The following is a 19,704-nucleotide window of genomic DNA, read 5'->3' on the forward strand; positions in this document are numbered from 1 at the left end:
TGAGTTTATTTTATAACTGTTTCATAGTGACTTCTCAATCTGTATGTTATTGGATCAGATCAGACATTCTGTGGTTAAACAGCATTAGGGAAATCATTTTTACAAGCTTTTAATTTAGCTATGACTGCCACATAACAGTGATATAGCCAGAATATGCCCAATATAAACCTCATAAGGGATAATGTACAGTCATCATCTCTAAATAAACCCTGATAGAGTGATCGGGACTTGGAGGGGATTAGACGACTCATGAAAGGGGGTTACTTTTACAGTACTCACAGACTGACTGTGTTATTACCAAACTAACCTGCCAAATAAGTAAATAATGGATATCAAATATTGATTGAAATTGAAGTTGAAATTATTTGATCTAGTGAGAAAAAGAGTGACAAGAAAGAGAGAAGAAAGAAACAAACATTTGACATACAAAAATAGCCATTTTTATATATTTTATAAAACCGAGGAATAGGAACAAGTCATGTTAGTCTCAAACTTCCTGAAAAAAGAGATCAGATCTGCCCAGATCTTCAGTCAGACAGCAAGTTCCACAGAGATAGTGCGAGACCCAGACCAAAGGATTATCCACTGTGGATGAAAAAAGATTATCCACTGAAATTTGGCATAAAGTATGTCTTTCCACCATTTTGATTAATGGGAGCAGGATGAGATTGGAAAGATTGAATTAAAGATGTTCTTTTCAAGATGGGAATAGATTTGGTGTTAAGTCATTCTTATCTAGGACACATTAAGACTACACTAGTTTTTAAATACTGGTTGAAATCTGGTTATATCATACACAAGGAGAATCTTTACAGATTTTCTTCTCTGAAATCTCAAACATGCACACACTACATAATATTAAGATTATCATGCCAGAGGGAGCACCTCGTGTGATTTCATGCAGAAGCGGATGTAAACAAAATGAATATAGACTGTTTATCAGTGAGAACTGGAGGTGAGATTTCGTCAATTTTAATATCATTTAACAGTAGTATGCTAGCTAGTGTTAGCCCTCAGGGCTAAAATGTTTACCGTTTCTTGGCAACACCCTCAGCATGTTAGATTATAGTTCCAGCAGCTTTCTACACTCGGCTAGGTCAGCCGGTACATTCAAAACCGAGGTGATTTCTCCCCAGCTCTTCATTTTTCCCATATGATACTGTTACGTTTTCTAAGACATTGTGTTGTTGCCAGGTAGGGAAAGTCATGTTGTTGCCTTTTCAAATGTTTCTCTCATTCACCTGTTATTGGCTATTGTAAAAGTACTGACCTAATCATAGTCATAACCATCCTGATTTAAAATCCTAAATATCAAACATGATTTATATCACTGGAGCAGCCGATGTGTCCTAAAGCAGATTGGGAGATTTAAAATTAAATCTGAAAACGCCTAATTTCCAGATAATCTGTGCTGAACATCGGAATGGACCAAGGTCCTGAACGAGATCTTTCCTCAGATTGTCGGGAGGGGTAAATCGGGGATAAATTGGCCTAAAACTCCTGGGGCCGGTTGCACCAGCAGTGCATTAGTTACAACTTAGCCCAGTTGTGATGTAAAGTGGCACTAAGTTAAAACTTACGCATTACTAAATATTTTGCGTTGCACCATTCATTTTAGTTGAAACATACATATAAACTAAATATTTACAGAAGCCTTTGACCAGGAGTAATGATTGGAATAAAACAGCAGATTGTTTGATTTGCAATAATCTCATATTTTAGCTACCTGACAGACTTCAATACTTCAGACATATATGATGTTGACGACATTTACAATCGTTTATATTTGAATATTATGTGAATAAATGACTTATCTGATCTAAACAGAGTGTGCATTGCTCCATGTTGCTTGTAGGCTACATGGGAAACAAGATCAATCATAATAAAACAAGGTCCAGTAGCGTAAAGTATTTGAGTAAATATAGTTAGTTACTCTACTTCGGTATCTTTTTGGTTACTTTGTACTTAGAGTGTAAAAATTGCTAATATCTTATAATAATATAATAATCTATACTAAATTTGACCATTTTTTTAACAAGTACTCTTCTTTACTCAAATACATTTAAAATGAATAATGCAATTACATTACATTTTGCGTGGCACATAACTTTTTCTGCAGCAGTTTATTTCTGTTACAAAACAAGTGTTATCGCCATCAACAGGGCATTAAAGGTACTATATCTTGTGCATTTATGTGACTACCCTGTAGTCTGAGCTTGTAGTCTGAGCCCGGCTTAAGTCTTATTTAGTTTGTTCTTCTACTTACGGCTACTGTCTTTTTGTGACCAGTAACACAGACTGATCGGTATTAAATGTGTTAAGATAATCTTACTAAGTTACTAGGTATTGAAAGGAATAGTTCACCCAAAAATGTACCACTCATGTTGTTCCAAACCGTGGAACACAAAAAGAGAAACTTGTACAAAAGAAGAATCTTTATGCAGCTCTCCCAATACAACACTTCCGAGAAAAAAAAATACACATACAAAAATCTAAATAAAAAAACATATTAAAAAAAACAACAACATACAAAACAAATGTGTTCCATTTGGGATAGCGCCTGTGTGTGCACAGGTGATCAATGGAAGTTGGCTCAATTTTATCATAATAATTGCTTAAATATGAGATTGTTTTTCTCCAAAACTAAATGGAAATGACAATTGTTATTGCCATTAGATTACATTTATTCAAGTAAATTATTTTTGCATGAACAATACCTTTTAAAGCAATAGGGGAAACACACTTCTCCCTATTAATATGTGGGTTTAAATGTTTGTACTGAGAATGCATGTAACTAGAGAGACTGTAGAATATCAAATTTCAGGAATTGGTAAAACTGAGTGGAAATCCTCCTCCTGTGCTCACACCCCTTCTCATCAGGACAGCCAAGCTGAGGAACTTGCTGACTCAGCACTGGAAACCACCTCTTCCTGCCCCACCCCTCCCAGTGGATTCACCATCCCACAAACAACTCCTCACATCAGGAGACGTTCTTTTGCAGTCTATTATGTTATGCTGTCTCCATCCTATAGCCAACCAACACAGACACTTCATGAACCCCAAACTGCACACAACAACAAAAGTGTTGTGTACTGTGAAAAGTTGTATGAGAGTTTTAGGTTAATTCAGCCCATTTCTCTCTGCTACTGACAGGAAAAAGTGGCTGCTGTTTTAGTGTGTGGGTACCTTCTTCTTCCAGGCATTTTCACTCTGCTGCAGCTGGGAGTAACGGTCAGCCAGGGAAGCCTGGACCACATCGGTTTGCTTATTCTTCTTAAGCTTTCCTCGGCAATCGTCTTCACTGCTCTTAAACTCTGCCAGCCTGCCAAATGTAGAGGAAACGTATTATAGAAACAGACATAGAAAGTGAACTTTCCACTTAAGCAGCTTCTGTGTTTAGACTGTGTCAGTAGTATAACAAACATCCCATCAATAGACTTTCTTGGGACTTTCATTTGGACTTTTCATTCAAAGCTGGGTAAAAGGTAAAAACAGAAGTTAGAAGTGCATGTCGTTCCTTGGTGCACATGAAGGATATGTAGGTTCAAACCCAGTACAGGTAGTCTAAAAATCTATTTAACAGATATTTTTAATTTTTAAATAAGCAAAATTGCAACAACAAAACACCAGTGAATAAATATAATAAAAGTCAATACATATTATTATATTTTTTTAAACAAACTTTTAAACAAATAATCAGGGTCAATTATAACAGTCCTATTAATGCATCTGGCAGATTCTTTTATCCAAAAAGAATATAAACAGTTCATGCATTCCCTGAGAATCGAACGTTTGTGTTGCTAGACCCATGCTCTACTGTTTGAGTTATATGAATGCTTTTAAAAATTAAAACTCCTTTTCCCATCATACCTCTCTTTGAGGGAGGAGCTCATGCTCCCATCCAGGCTGCTGTCTAGCTCCTCCCCTTCTTCATATTGGGAGATAGATGGGGTTTTGTCCACAGAATCTGGGGAAGGAGTGCGGGAAGTCTCACTCGAGCTGTTTTCCTCTCCCTGCAGCATCCTCTCGTCTCTATCCTCCTCTTCATCCTTGTCATCCTCAACCTCTTCATCCTTGGCCTTCTTTCCATCAAGAACAGTCAGCTCCTTGCAAGTGTTGATGGCAGGAGTTGTGATACACTCCAGCTCGGCGTGTTCGGAGTCTAGACTGGTTGAGCAGCTCTTCTTCAGGATGCCTTTTATGTTGTGCTGACCTGAGTCCTGTCTCTGTAGGACTGGGATGACAGCTTTTGGTTCTTCATCCACCTTAAGAGCTCCAAAAGAAACAATCAGTTCTTCTGTGCCCACAGAACAATGCCTCTCTCTCACTTTCTGATCATTCCGTTTAGCCTAGAAGAAACCATGCAAATAAAGAAAAGAAAAGATATAGTACATTTTGGTGGGTGTTTTGTTGTAAATGCTTTTTGTTTCTTAAAGACTGATGATTTTTTTTGTCTCATGACTAGTGAGTATGAGCGTTAAAATAGAAATGTTTCCTAGGGCCCTATCATACACCCGGCACAATGCGGCGCCAGGCGAAACACGAGTGTTTTTTTTCAAGTTTCAGCCCCTATGCAGTTATAATTTTCACGCACTGCGCCACGTTGTTTAAATAGCAAATGCATTTCCACCCATTTGTGTGCACAATATGCGAACACTCTGCTTATTTATGCAGTACAGCAGCACACAAACATGACAAATATTAAAAATAAAAGGATTACAATGTAAAATATTATTATTGTGTACATTAAGATTTGATGGAATCCAGCTTGTCCTGTAGATGGTCTGCTAGCTGGAGTAGCTGAACATCTTTCTACTTGCAAATTCCGCCATGTAAGTAGCAATCCGCCATGGCACGAGATCAATTGGCTTTTAAAGGGAATGGGAGATGAGACTCTGATTGGTTTATTGCACATTACACCTGTAAGGAACTCAGCTTTTTGGAAATATTAATAATCAATAATATCTTGTTATTATTAATTATAAATATTTGGGTCAGTTAATTGGATTAACTTGATGTGGCTGAATTAATATTACAATCAATTAATCAGTTCTTCCAACGAACTATTTTGATTATTAATTTATTCTAATAAAGGGTATCTTCCATGGCCACCGAAGAATAATTATTTCTTCGCCTGTACAGTACTTTGAGCCAGTAGCAAAAACCGTGATCGTAAAGTGACTTGTATTGCAAACAAAACAGAACCAAATACATATTATGTACAAGTTTTATTAACTAAATATAGATATTTATATGAATATAAATAAACTAAACAACATACACACATGAATACATAAATAGGTTAGTGATAGGATGAAATTGGAAACCGGAAGAGGGTCTATGAGAAGAACCATCAGAATTTCATTTTCACATTTCATTGAATTGAATACTTGCATTTGTAATGGGAACAATTCTTGAAGTTGTTGAAAATTGGAGTCGTTGATGGTTCCGGCAGTGTCAAGTGGAAGTTGGTTGAGCGTTCTCTTTCTCCAGGAACGCATGACTGGTTTGGTGAAGGCCTGGGACTCTGTTGAGGCCACGCCGAGCACCCAGGAGAAGTGAGGAAGTCGGAAGGATGGGTGATTGGAGTCGTTGTTGGTTGGAGTCTTTGTTGGTTGGAGTCTTTGTTCCAAAACTCCTGAGATTGTCCTTGGTTCTTTGTGAGAGAGTCTTCTCTCTTTTCCATGAGGCCGGATCTGGTTGGAATCGAGGCCTGCTGGGCCCTGGGGCCCCCGTGGAGGGGGAGGGGGCTCCACAGTCTCACCAGAACAGTGTTGCGGCTGGATAAAAAAACTAAGAGAGGGCGGGCACTGTTGCCTGCCTCTGATATACCCTGAGAAAGAACCAACCCCTAAGGTTTGAATGGACCTATGAGTAAGGTGACATGTCCGAGAGGGGAAGCGGCTCTTAGTTGATTTATGGTCTTTGTCCCCAGCATGCTTAGACTGTTCATTCAAGCTCAAATAGACATAACAAATTCACATTGCATTCTAAGAGAAGGTGATGTACATCAAAGTGTGTGTCATTAAATGAGGATTAATTTGCTAGGAAGCATGATACAGGTGAGGTTATATTGACCGTTGGGTGGTTGTTCAACCACATACACCCCAATCAAACATACCATGTTGTTATACCTAATAGTACACGAGACAGTAAATCATCACAGTTTCTGTGAGGCATGTTCCTTCATAGATCAGAGTAACACCGCAAAGTTTATTTAATTAAAGATGGTCTCTCTCTCTTAAGCATGTGGCGCATGTAGCCACATTCCTTTGAGGTCGTAAAGTCTGTTATCAGTCTTAAAGTGTTCTGTAACCGGACACCCGGCTGACAAAGTAACTTCATTTGTGAGGTTAGTTTTGGGGGAGAGTTTCATAGACCTTTATATTCATTAAATATAGTGAATATGAATAATTAGTGTGTGTCTGATTGGTCCGGACCCTACACACCCAAAACACCCATTGCTCATTAAGAGAATAGGGACAACCCTTTTAGACCACTTTTCCCATCATTAAACTAGAATGTTTTCTTTTATTTTTATGTATTAAAATGTATATTTGGCTATGGAGAGAGTTTGTGGCTCTCATTTTGGGCTAAAACAAAGGCTGACCCTTCCATTCTTCCTCAAAACAAGCAACCAAACTCTATTTCTCTCCCAAAAGGAGAAAGAAAGGGATATAAAGAAAGGCAAAAGAAAAACAGGACAACCACACACCCCTCAGCGAGGAACACAGAAACACAGTGACCCAGAGAGAGAGACAGAGAGAGAGAGAGAGAGAGAGATAGAGAGAGAGAGAGAGACTTTGACTTTTAACATCTCTTTAATTACAATCTATACCACAACTGTATACACATTTAACACATTAATATATTACTATTAAAATCATATCCAGATAAAAAAAATAAAAATAAAAAAAAAATAATAAAAAAAACAGCTTCTTTTACAGCAATACATTATATCCTCCCTCTCCGTTGGGTTTACATAAAACATTTTCAATCCCCCATAAGTAGAAGAAAGACTCGGTATCATTCACCAGTTCATAATACTTATACTCCATAACCAGCCTACTCTTTACCAGAGCTCTGAACATGTCCAAAGAATCATTTTCGCTATTAAACTGCATTTTTCTCTTTCTTGTCAGCCAGATAGCCATTTTTGCCATCCCAAATAAAACATTTATCAAAACAATTTTGCTTTTATTTGAGGTGCTATATTTTGGTCCAAAAATAAATAAACTATTTGTAAAAATGAAACCAAAATCATGACTCAGGTCTTTTAACACACCCATAATTCCTGCTAGCCTGAAACATTCAATAAATACATGAGACACTGTTTCTGGTAACCCACAAAACAAACACTCTTCTCCTTGCAAAGGATTTAGATGAACTTTATAACAGTTCGTTGCTAAAATCCAATGACAAATCCTCCATTGCAAATCTCCACTTCTTTTCTCGATTGGTGTCTTATACAACGTCCTCCAACATCCTTTTGGAGAGGCCCCTGATTCAACTAAATTAGTCCATTTGGTCTCTGGGAGATCTTGCAATGCTCTTAAATTTAAGTATTTTACACAAACAAGATAAAATAATAATAATAATTCATCACATTTATATAGCGCTTTTCTGGACACTCAAAGCGCTTCACATAGAAGGGGGAATCTCCTCAACCACCACCAATGTGCAGCATCCACCTGGATGATGCGACGGCAGCCATATTGCGCCAGAACGCCCACCACACACCAGCTTACTGGTGGAGAGGAGACAGAGTGATGAAGCCAATTGGTATATATATACATGGGGATGATTAGGAGGCCATAATGGACAGAGGCCACTGGGCAAATTTGGCCAGGATGCCGGGGTTACACCCCTACTCTTTCGAAAGACATCCTGGGATTTTTTGTGACCACAGAGAGTCAGGACCTCGGTTTAACGTCTCATCCGAAGGACAGTGCTCAATTGACAGTATAGTGTCCCCATTACCATACTGGGGCGTTAGGACCCACACAGACCACAGGGTGAGCGCCCCCTGCTGGCCTCTCTAACACCTCTTCCAGCAGCAACATGGTTTTCTCAGAAGGTCTCCCATCCAGGTACTAACCAGGCTCAGCCCTGCTTAGCTTTAGTGGGCAACCAGTCTTGGGCTACAGGGTGAAAATAAAAACCTAAAAAATCTTTAGAAAAGATAAAAAACCTTCTTATATATTGTGTCAAAACGACTAATTTCAGGAGTTGTAAAAGACAGTAATCTTCCATCACCCTACTGCCAGTCTCCTACATTTACACCCACCCTGATGCTGGGGAATACGGTCTCAACCATTTCTGCTTGCACAGGTACAGTAAAAAACTCCTGCATCTCAGCTAATAATTTTTCAACAATCCTAACAGAATGAACACCAATCTTCGAGGCCAGTGTTTCTGCAGAAATCCATTTGTCCCTCTGCCGAAAATAACATATTTTACATATTCCTGCTTTAACCAAGCTTGCACAAACACCTTTTGATTTTAACATCCCACTGGATAAGAGCGGATTGAAAATCAGAGGTTCTTCAAACACCCACTCATGGGTTATTTCAGACAGCTCTCTTTTAACAATAAATATTTGCCACACATTTAAGACTGATGCATAAAAAGAAGAGAGTCCGCTAAAATCTACTTCCTTCAAATTCATTAAGAATAGGTGTCTATCTAAGTTCATCCGCCCCACTCTTCTTAATAACGCACAAGCTATTTCAGTCCAGTTCTGCGGCTGATTATAAAGGAGTCTTTTCACAATCTGCAGTCTGAAAGCAGCTACCTTGGACTTGATGTCCATAAGGCCTTGCCCTCCTTCATTTAACTGCAGATACAGTACTGATTCTCTTAACCAGTGTTGTCCGTTCCAAAAAAAACTAACAAACACTTTCGGAATTTCCTTAATGAATCCATCTGGTGGGTTTAACACAATTACTTTATACCATAAAATAGAGGCAGCAAGATTATTAATGACCAGTACCCTCCCTCTATATGACAATTGAGGTACAATCCATTTACATTTTGATACTCTATTACAAATTTTATCTTTAACACCTTCCCAATTTTTTCTTTGATATTCTTCTGAACCTAAAAAAATGCCTAAAAACTTAAAACCATCTTTTTCCCACCTTACATTTCCAGGGATAACAGGTTTTACATTGTCATTACAACATTCCTTTTTTTCATTGCACCAAAAAGCTTCTGTTTTACTCCAGTTCAGTTTAGCAGAAGACGCTCTCTCATATAAAGAGATACATTGAATGACAACATCAATATCTCTTTGATCTTTCACGACTACAGTTATGTCGTCTGCATATGTTGTTATCTTGAACGCATTGCAGCAACCATCCACCTTTAGACCAGACAGTTATTTTCTTAAAGCACTATTTCAATTGTATCTTTGTTCTATTTTGTCTTAAGTGACCTTATTATTTTAGTTGACAAACTATGTTGTGATATTTAATCGACTAAAACTAAAACAATTCAGATGACTAAAATATGACTAAAATGAAATGGCATTTTAGTCAAAAGAAAAGTAAATTATGTTTTCTTAAAAAAAATTCTATTGGCTTGGGTTTTCTGCCAAGCCATTAAACAACACATGTGCTGCAAATACTGACAATTCAACCAAATACAGAAACACATTGCAAATAGCACGGAAATGTTTCAAGGGGACCCCAACAAGTGACAAACCTGGCTGGGACCGCTTATTGTTCAATGTCTACTCGTCAGTGGTGTTGTTGATGACCAGAAAGGTGTTTTTTATTTTTTATTTTATTTTTTTACATTTTTATGTATGTGCGTAGTGAGCATTTACAGCGTGTTTCTGTATCTGGTGTTTTTTCTAGGTGCATGCGTTTTCTTCATGTGTTTCTTTATTTCCGATGTACGTTTTCCATTCATGTGTGTACCCGGTCTCTATGTTCAGAAAAGTTTTGCTTGTTTTTACAAATATAGGGACAAGTAAGTTTTTATTGTCTGTGGTTATCAACGGCATGCACAGATACTGTCATCAGAGCTTGAACCCAGAACATTCCTTTAACTTCAGAATTCCCTTTCACACATGCAAGAAAAATCTAAATCATTCTCTTTTTCAAACAAGATTGTAAATTAATTAGATAATATTTATACAATTCCTGAGGCTAAATGAGCATCTGAAGGGCTTTGAATAATCATTTATAGTCAATTTTTTACATGAAGATATAGCGAGCCTTGTGTGCATGCATTGCAGACCCAATATGTTCTGGCATTCTGGGTACAAAAACTATGGTGTTTTCATCCAACTGTCCTTTTGGACACCTGGACGTCTTCAACTCCAGCTTGCAGACTTTCTTATAAGAAAAACACAGCTGCATTACAGCACTCCATTTGGGACAACTTCAGAGCTCAGCTGTAAACAATCCATTTCATTTAGTGTAACTCCTCCAAGATCATTTCCTGCCATGCCACGAACAGATGCTGGCATAATAATCATAGTCAGAAGCATACAGCTTAATAATACCAACATAAAAGGAAAGACATGAATTTGTCTTTGGGGAGTAAAGTTGAGACTCATTAAACTGAATACAAATGTCTATAAAATAAATAATTAAAATAATGTTTTGTTTTTTTACTTTTCATAGCTGATCAGATATATGTAGCGCTTTTATCAAACTGCTGCTTTACTTTTCAGCAATTAAACTGAAGTGTGCCATTTTTTGTGTTTCTCTCTGACATCAACCTCCGGAGGGGTGGGGGCTTTGGGTGCTCGAGCACCTGCCCTTTTGCCCCTTGGTGCCCAAAATGCCCTTTTGTCAAGGCAAAATTTCCTCTCCTGTTTTTTGTAATTAAAGGCCCTTTTGTGGATGCCTGCCCAATCTAACTATTAGTAAAATTAATGAATAATAATTTAGCCGTAAATAAAATGACCCACATGATGACCTTACACCTGACGAACTCATCCGGGACGATTCCTCACGCTGCACGCACATTTTTTAATTTCGCGCGGCTACGCGCACTACCAGAGGATATCTTCAACTCTGCGGGTGCTGGTAAGTGGTGTTTTATTCTCAGCGAAGTGATTTTGATGTTTGTTTACTTATTATTATTACTTTACAAGAACGACGTGAAGAGCATGCTGAGATGTTGTTTATATTGCTGTGTGTAGGCTGTAGAAGTAACGTTAGCTTGCTGTATGAGGGAGAAAAGTTTCACGGGCGTCGAGGGGTCTGGTCTTTTTATGTTATTCGACTAAAAACTATTATTTTTACTTTAAACTATTATTATTATTGTTATTACAGTATTTGTTTAAAAAACGTATAGTGCCATAAAAATTATCATCACAAATCTGGTAAGAGTTTAGGCTTATTATCACATCACATACCAATATATACCACTTACCAATATCTTATGTTTTGTGTGCAGAAGCCTCTGTGAACCTCTCCCCTAGTACTATTATATAGGCTACTATTATTATATTATTATATTATAGCAGCCTGGGCAGAATCTGCAGCTTTACAGCAGGTCAGTGAGCTAGTGAAGGTTCCAAACACTGTCAGCAGTCTTTACATCTTGTCATGGTCACATTAAAATGATTTAATCAGCTAATATATCTCTATATGTTTGTTTTAATGTCTACAGTCTCAGATCAGCTCCAGCAGTATCAGCAGCAGCAGCAGTAACAACAACAGCAAAGGCAGCAAACTCACTTAAGGACTTTAGTAAGAATATACCAGAACTGGTATCACATTAATGTTAAAAATCTTGTAAAGTATTAATTGCTGTTTCTGTTTGCTTTGTTTTTATTTTCATTGTAGAACTGTAACTCTTGTATTTGTGTAAATCAGTTTATGCCATGAAAATAGCCATAGATGCTGATATGGCATTAAATAAAACTATACTGTACGAAACATGGGCCACGTTGATTTTTTCCTACACAGTTTACTATAACAGCTGTTCTTTATTATTCTGTATAACAGAGAAGAAAAAGCCATCAGGTTGGGACAACTTAAGATACTTCAGTTTCTAATCCCAGAGTTATTAATAGGTGCACACTCCACATTAATTTTTTTTTTTTACTTTTAAACGTAAAATTAGTCTTTTCTGTTCTGTTTCTTTTTCAAAACAGCATCAATGCATTTGCTACTGTATCGATACAGAATCATCCGTATTGATATATTACTGTATTGATATTTTGAGCACAGCCCTATTTAAAGCCTTGTTCCGCATGTGCCCCCTTTTATTCTTTGAGCACCTGCCCCTCCAGAGGTCTCTGCACGGCCATGGTATTTAATTTACATATTAAAACTAGTGTATGAAATGGCAAATGGAAATTATATAATTGATTTTTTATCAACGTTGCACAAATGTAATGGAAAATGTAAATTCAAATACAGAAATGCATTGCCATTTTACATATTGCATTGTCATTTTGCATATTACATTTCAAATTGAATATTGCTACTCATATGAATTGTCCATTACAGTGCTTACAGATAAAGGGCACTTACTTTTAAAAGAGACGTTTTGGCGTTATCTGCTTTCCCGTCATCTGTCAACACACACACAAAGAGTAATGTCAGAATGTGCACAAACGCAGATGCATGCACAACAATCAACGTGCCTGAAGTAAACTTTCCTCATACTGCAGTGCACACAATATCAGATATACTGAGTGAAGTCATGCTCCCAGAAGGATCGTTTCACAGTTTGTTTTGGTTTTGATATTTAATAGAAAAATAACTTAAAAAAGAGACCTTCACACATACACACTTATGCTCTTCTATAAACTCTTATCTTCAAGAACTTCTCTTGACCTCGACCCACTGTGCGAATTACCATACAAAAACCATCTGTTCAGTAAGAGCATGATAAGAAGGCAATAGGGTTGGCTATCATTTGAATTATAACAATTACAATTCCAAGTTTAGAATGTGGTAAAATAAATGTCTAAGTTAAACATTAAGATCAAACATATTTATTCTGTGTCTCTTTTTGCAAAACATTTGGTTGCAGCTAAAAACCATGAAAAAAAATCAGCAGCCTAAAGAACACTTACACAAGGAACTTTTGCCAATTTACATTTATTCATTTAGCTGACACTTTTATCCAAAACGACTTACAATTGCTATATATATGTCAGAGGTCGCATGCCTCTGGAGCAACTAGGGGTTAAGTGTCTTGCTCAGGGACACAATGGTGTCTCACAGTGGATTCGGACCAGGGTCTCTCACACCAAAGGCATGTGTCTTATCCATTGAGCCATCACCAACCCTATGGCTAACCTAACTAACTAATATAAATTTAAAACATTATTTATATATATATATATATATATATATATATATATATATATATATATATATATATTAATAAACAAATTAGCAATAGCTCAAATAAATAAAACAAAGATACAAATGAAATAAACAGTGTTTTTCAGGTATAGAAGAGTATAGAAGTAGTATTCATATATAGAATATAGTAGACGTGCATTCATTGCGATTTGATCTTGATGAATAGCCAACGATACAATACATTAAAAATATATAAAGCGGCTACTGATGCGATATAATTCACCCCTATTACGATGTAGTGCGATACGATTTTGATTCGATTCAACAATTGCTATTCAATGCAATACGATGCAATAGAAAAAAATATAATGCTATACAATTCAATACAGATAGTTCGCTTTGGTTAAGACAGACAGCAAATCATAAATTAACTTAAGTGTCTTCTGACTTTGTGCGTTTCCAAACATTGGATTTGTAATTATTTGGTGGAAGATGCAGCTCTACCTCTGCCATGTTAATCTATATTTTATGTCAGTGGTTCCCAACCTTTATTACTCCAAGGCCCCCCTCCTATCGGAATCAATACTGCAAGTATCTGATTCCTAATCTTATTAATCTATTGTTTTGCAGTAGTATGCCATACAGAATCGTTGCCACTGACCTGCTTTAACGTCGGCAGTGGGGCTCGACAGCCTTAGTCAAACGGGTTGGTGCGTTTGGTCGGGTTGCGGAGAGATTGTGGTTTGGTCACATGTGAACTACGAGGAAGGAGCAACCTCAGCAGCAGGAAGGATGTAAAGGTTAGTAAGCTTGGCTGAGTTGAGTGAGGGACGGAGGGGAGTGACTCTGGGACGCCAGAGTCACTGTCGAGCCCTCTTGAGGTGCCGTGGGCTAGTCGACGAAACACTGAGGACGGAAGTTGCCCACTTGAAGACCCTAGAGATGTCATGGGGGGAACGCACTGTGGTTGCAGCCGTGTGCTGACGTGCAAAATACACTGCAGCTATTAACACCAGACAGAAGGAGATTAACATCACCATATGGAAATAAGTGTAAATGCATGGAGAAGCACAGGTTACTTTAAAGCTACGTCTGAAAGTATGAAGTTGAAGAAATGAAGTTTTAACATCTACTCTCGTGTAATGGAAATCATGAAGATCTGGATACGTCCAGTGACTGCAGTGAATAGTACTGCTGGCAACAAGGGAAAGACCTTGTGACAGCCTGGACAGTCAGCTGACAGGAGGAAAGAGGCCCCAGTGGGGCTGGTAAGGGTTAGCTACCCTTGTCGAGAGGCATCCACCTCTGTGTTTACCGGATGCTGGAGACACCTGCCCAAGGCTTCTGACAAATTCAAGAGAAAAATACCCCTAGAGTCTGCGAGAGCAGGGACGGAAGATGACTCAGTGTTGGACAACATGGTTAACGACTTTGGAATGGAAACGGATATGAGTATGGAGAGTACTTCACAAAAGACTAGTTCAGGTTCTGCAGTTAGCAAATCAATGAACTCCAAGCTTGTGTCTGTGGGTGGAGCAAGGCGACAACGGTCAGGGGTTTGAAGATTCATCAAGGGAAAATGAAATGCTTGAGGGAGAAGGGACAAGGGCCTCGCATTGATCAGTACTTCTTACGAAGTCAGTAGAATGAAATCCAGCGACAGGAAGCAAACCACATTTTGCAGGATATCAGCACCCCTGTCATAGAGGAGAGGAGAGTTTGCACAGTTAGTGATGAACACATTGATACTTGTGAACCCGGTCAGACTAACCAGCATAAGAGCGAAAAGAACCTCAACGAGCATAGGCCTGGAGTTAGATAGCCAAGAGCTTGTGAGAAAACTGCATGGGACACGGTAAACACAGATCTATGCTTTGCATTGGAAAGATTAACTGGTACAGTTGAAAAGAAGCTGGATAAATTTGGTGACATCATTTACGCATATGGAAGTGAGAGGTTTGGTGTGGAAAAAAGGAAGGAAAAAGTACAAACTAGTCCTGCAGTGTCTAGACGGCAGCAGAAAATTGAAGGGTTAGTTAGAGAAAGGAGACAGCTGAGGAGGCAATGGAAAAGAGCAGAACAAAGTCAGAAGGAGTGACTCAATCTCTTACAAAGGGCCATAAAAGATAAGCTTGCAACATTACGCAGAGCTGAGCGCCTACGGAAATGCTACAAAAAGAAGGAGTGTGCGAGGGCTAATTTCTATAAAGGCCCATTCAAATGTGTAAAGAAGTTATTCACCAGTGAGAAGAATGGCACTTTAAAAGCATCTAGGGTTGAGCTAGAGTGATATTTGGAGGAAACGCATACAGATGCAAAAAGGCATGAGCCTATGTCAGTTCCGTCAGACATCCCACCGATCAATCCAAAAGAATACCAAATGGAGGTATTTGCACCTAAGTGGAAAGAGATAGAGCAGGTTGTGAGAAAGGCAAGGGCTTCATCATCTCCAGGGCCTAATGGAGTTCCGTACAGAGTGTACAAGAGTGCTTCAGGAGTTCTACGAATTCTGTGGAAATTGATAAAAGTGGCATGGGATAAGCAGGTTGTACCTAGAGCATGGCGCCGAGTAGGTGGAGTCTTTATACCCAAAGAAAAAGATGCTACAAGCATCAGTCAGTTACGTTCTATTTCACTATAAAACGTCGAAGGTAAGAATTTCTTCAGCATTATTGCTCAGAGATTGTCAACCTACCTATTAAAGAATGGCTTCATTGACACTTCAATTCAAAAAGCGGGCATTCCAGGATTCTCAGGATGCTTGGAACACATCAATGTTATCTGGCAACGAATTCAATCAGCTAAAAAGGAGAGGAAGGAGCTCCATGTGACATTTGGATTTGGCTAAGGCATATGGTTCAGTGCCACATGAGCTTCTTTGGGCAGAATTTGATTTTTTCAGGGTACCGATGTCGATAACAAATTTAGTGAAAGCCTATTTTGGAGATTTGCAATTTAGTTTCTCAACTCTAGAATTCAGCACTACATGGCAATGCTTAGAGGTTGGAATAATGGCAGGATGCACCATTTCTCCACTTGCAATTTAAGCCCTCTAAATCAAGGAGCATCTCCATAATTAAAGGCAAGGTAGTAGATAAAACATTTTTTATTAATGGTGAGGCAATACCAACAGTTTCTGAGAAGCCAGTGAAGAGTCTTGGGAGATGGTACGATGGGGATCTAAAGGACACAGTTCGAGTGGGAGAAGTTAGACGACAAGCAGTGGAAGGGTTGAAGAGCATAAACAGCTGCGCTCTACCAGGCAAACTAAAACTCTGGTGCTTTCAGTTTGGTCTACTGCCGAGGTTGCTGTGGCCACTGACTGTGTACGAGGTTTCTTTGACAACAGTGGATAAGCTGGAAGTGTTAATAAGTTCATATATCAGGAAATGGTTGGGAGTTCCACGCTGCCTCAGCAGAGTGGGACTTTATAGTAAAGGAATATTGCAGCTGCCAGTCTCTGCTTTAACCGAGGAGTTTAAGTGTGCCAAGGTCAGACTGGAAATTACCTTAGTAGAGTCACGCAACAAATGTCTAAGGGATGCAGGACCTGTGTTAAAAACTGTTAGAAAGTGGTCAGCAAAGAAATCTGTGGAAGAGGCAAGGCTGCCCTTCAAATTGGTGATATCGTGGGACAGGTTCAGCATGGAAGAGGGGGTTTTGGGCTCAGTTTAGCTCCTCCTAAATGGCACAAGGCAGCCCCAGCTTAAAGGAGGAAACTGGTAGTCAACGAGGTGCAAAAGCAGGATGAGAGGATGAGGTGTATAAAGGCCATTTCCCAGGCCAAGCAGGGAGAGTGGATGAGATGTGAGAGTGTGCAACAACGCAAGATGGGCTGGCAAGACCTTTTGTCATTGGAAGAGAGTATAACCAGTTTCTTTATCAGGTCAACATATGATGTTCTCCCATCACCACAGAACCTAAACCTCTGGGTAGGAGAGAATACCTCTTGTCCTTTGTGTTCATCACCTGCCACATTAAGGCACATTTTGACAGTATGTAAGATGGCTCTAAGCCAAGGTCGGTTTACTTGGCGCCCATGACCAAGTACTCCGATGTTTGGCTTTAGCATTGGAAAACAAGCGTAACATGACCAATAAGTGGCCACCTGTTCTAGCAAAACATTACACACAGAAGACAATATTCCTCCGCCCAGGCGAGCAACCGCAAAGAAAAGGTCTTAAAACCAATTCTCTCCCAGGACAACTGGAAGCTGCTAGGGACTGGACAATGCTGGCTGATCTTGATCAATGGCTTATTTTTCCACCTGAGATTGCCACCACTAAACTCCGACCAGATATTGTTTTGTGGTCTGGATCAGGACGCATTGTTCAACTGATAGAGTTAACAGTGCCATGGGAGGATGCTGTAGATGAGGCATATGAGAGGAAGAAACTGCGGTATGCTCAGCTGGCCACTGAAGCAGAACAGCGAGGATGGAGAGTCCGGGTTTATCCAGTGGAAGTGGGTTGTCGAGGATTTGTGGCACACCACACAACCCGGTTCCTCAGAGATGTCGGATTCAGTGGCCAAGAGTTGCGTCGCACAGTAAAGAACTTATCTGAAGCAGCAGAGAGGAGAAGCAACTGGCAGTGGTTGAGACGGAAAGATTCTGTCTGGCTGTGTACAGGCCGCCACGCTACGGTTTCGAAGAATTCCTGAAAAACTTGAAGAGTCTGTTTGTTTTTATTTGTATAGTTTGCATAGTTATTACAGTTATTACGTTCCTGTGTATTTTGCGTGAATGAGAATTGGTATTGTTTTGCGGTAGTAAGCCATACGGAACCGTTGCCACTGACCCGCTTTAACGTCGGCAGTGGGGCTCGACAGCCTTAGTTAAACGGGTTAGCGCGTATGGTCGGGTTGCGGAGAGATTGCGAGAGATTGTGGTTTGGTCACATGTGAACTACGAGGAAGGAGCAACCTCAGCAGCAGGAAGGATGTAAAGGTTAGTAAGCTGGGCTCAGTTAATTGGGGGACGGAGGGGAGTGACTCTGGGACGCCAGAGTCACTGTCGATCCTTCTTGAGGTGTCGTGGGCTAGTTGACGAAACACTGAGGACGGAAGGTGCCCACTTTTAAGACACTAGAGATGTCCCCTACTCAGCTCAATCCAGACGGTTGTCATGGGGGGACCGCACTGTGGTTGCAGCCGTTGTGAGTGCTGACTCGCAAAATACACTGCAGCTATTAACACCAGACAGAAGGAGATTCACATCACCATATGGAAAGAATCGTAAATGCATGGAGAAACATAGGTTACTGTAAAGCTACGTCTTAGTTGGTGCTTATCTTGGCGAAAGCCGAGTACAAATCAGCATGAAGTTTTACTGTGCAAAATTTCCTTGCTTTGTAATTCAGTAAATCCCTCCTCTAATCATTACATTTCAACATCCTGTGGGGTGTGGCCAACTGTACATGAGTGTACATCCTTTCAAACATTTTTCATAAATACCTTTCATTTCGTTAAGGGTTTAACTTCAACTTTTTCGACAATGGAGGAATATACAGTCCACATTTCAGTTGTGAATTTCGCCCAACCCTGATGAGCACACGTGTTGTCATACTGACTGAACTACTGCAACACAACCAAAAGAAAAGGATGTTTCTGCTCCTAGCCTAAAACCTTTATGGGGTGTCTTATTTATATTCATGGCTTGTATGTTCAGTAAATTGTGTAATTATGTTCAGCAAAAAAAACATAATACTGGGAAGCACATATTACATCACAGTAGTAATAGCCAAAATACCAAAAATATTTTACAGACTTGGGCGAAGCAACAACAACAAAAAAAAAAAAAAAACCTGCAAGGTTCATTTCTCATAAGTGCAGTTTTATGTGTGTACGTTATGTCTGTGTGCATCCATCCATTCATCCAGCCAGTTGTCCTTTGCTTGGTCACAGGTTATAAAAACATTTATTGCTAATGTTTGTCTTGGATTTGCTCAGTGTGCAGTGTGTAAGTGTCTCTGTCCAGTGATGTATTTTGTGTCTTATTTTACATTCCAGTTTAACAACAGGGGAGGTCTGTGAGTAACACAATAGAAAGAATGACTTCTGTTGAAACCTTTGTCAGTCAAAACCAGGCCACAATTTTCAATCAGGCCGCTTTCACAGCAATTGCCTTGCTGCTGCTGCTGTTGAGTTGGTTTGAATCTGTAAGCTTAGAATATCTTTCTGTTTTGAATCATTATTTACTATCATTCCCTGTTGTTTATACTGCTAAATATAACTTATTCAACATAAAATATTAACCTGACATCGCTAGTTCAATCTAAATTCGTTGCTAGCACAACACGCTAGTAATTCGCTAGCCTGTTAGCATGCCATCCGTGCGCTCTTTATTTAATTATTTCGCTCACGCCTTTTACAAGTCCATCAACAACTGTGGTGAGTAGGATCAGTCAACAAACACGGTGAG

General features: G+C 39.2%; 1 protein-coding gene and 1 long non-coding RNA gene across 5 annotated transcripts in view; both read right to left on the bottom strand.

Annotated features, from left to right (window-relative positions):
• The window catches only part of LOC143710229 (uncharacterized), a 202,693-nt gene that overhangs the window by 112,680 nt on the left and 70,309 nt on the right, over positions 1–19,704 (bottom strand). The window lies entirely within an intron of this gene.
• Positions 1–19,704, bottom strand: part of svild (supervillin d) — a 195,653-nt gene that overhangs the window by 64,940 nt on the left and 111,009 nt on the right. For all 3 annotated transcript variants that reach the window (XM_077201228.1, XM_077201227.1, XM_077201229.1), the window contains exons 4-6: positions 12,501–12,541; positions 3,871–4,349; positions 3,187–3,322 (exon numbers count right to left, since the gene is read on the bottom strand). In XM_077201228.1, the coding sequence (XP_077057343.1) occupies positions 3,187–3,322; positions 3,871–4,349; positions 12,501–12,541 (656 nt within the window). The remainder of the gene's footprint in view (positions 1–3,186; positions 3,323–3,870; positions 4,350–12,500; positions 12,542–19,704) is intronic.

Source organism: Siphateles boraxobius, unplaced genomic scaffold (assembly GCF_051911475.1).
Source record: "Siphateles boraxobius isolate OS27281-9 unplaced genomic scaffold, OSU_SipBor_1 46, whole genome shotgun sequence".
NCBI classification, from domain to species: Eukaryota; Metazoa; Chordata; class Actinopteri; order Cypriniformes; family Leuciscidae; genus Siphateles; species Siphateles boraxobius.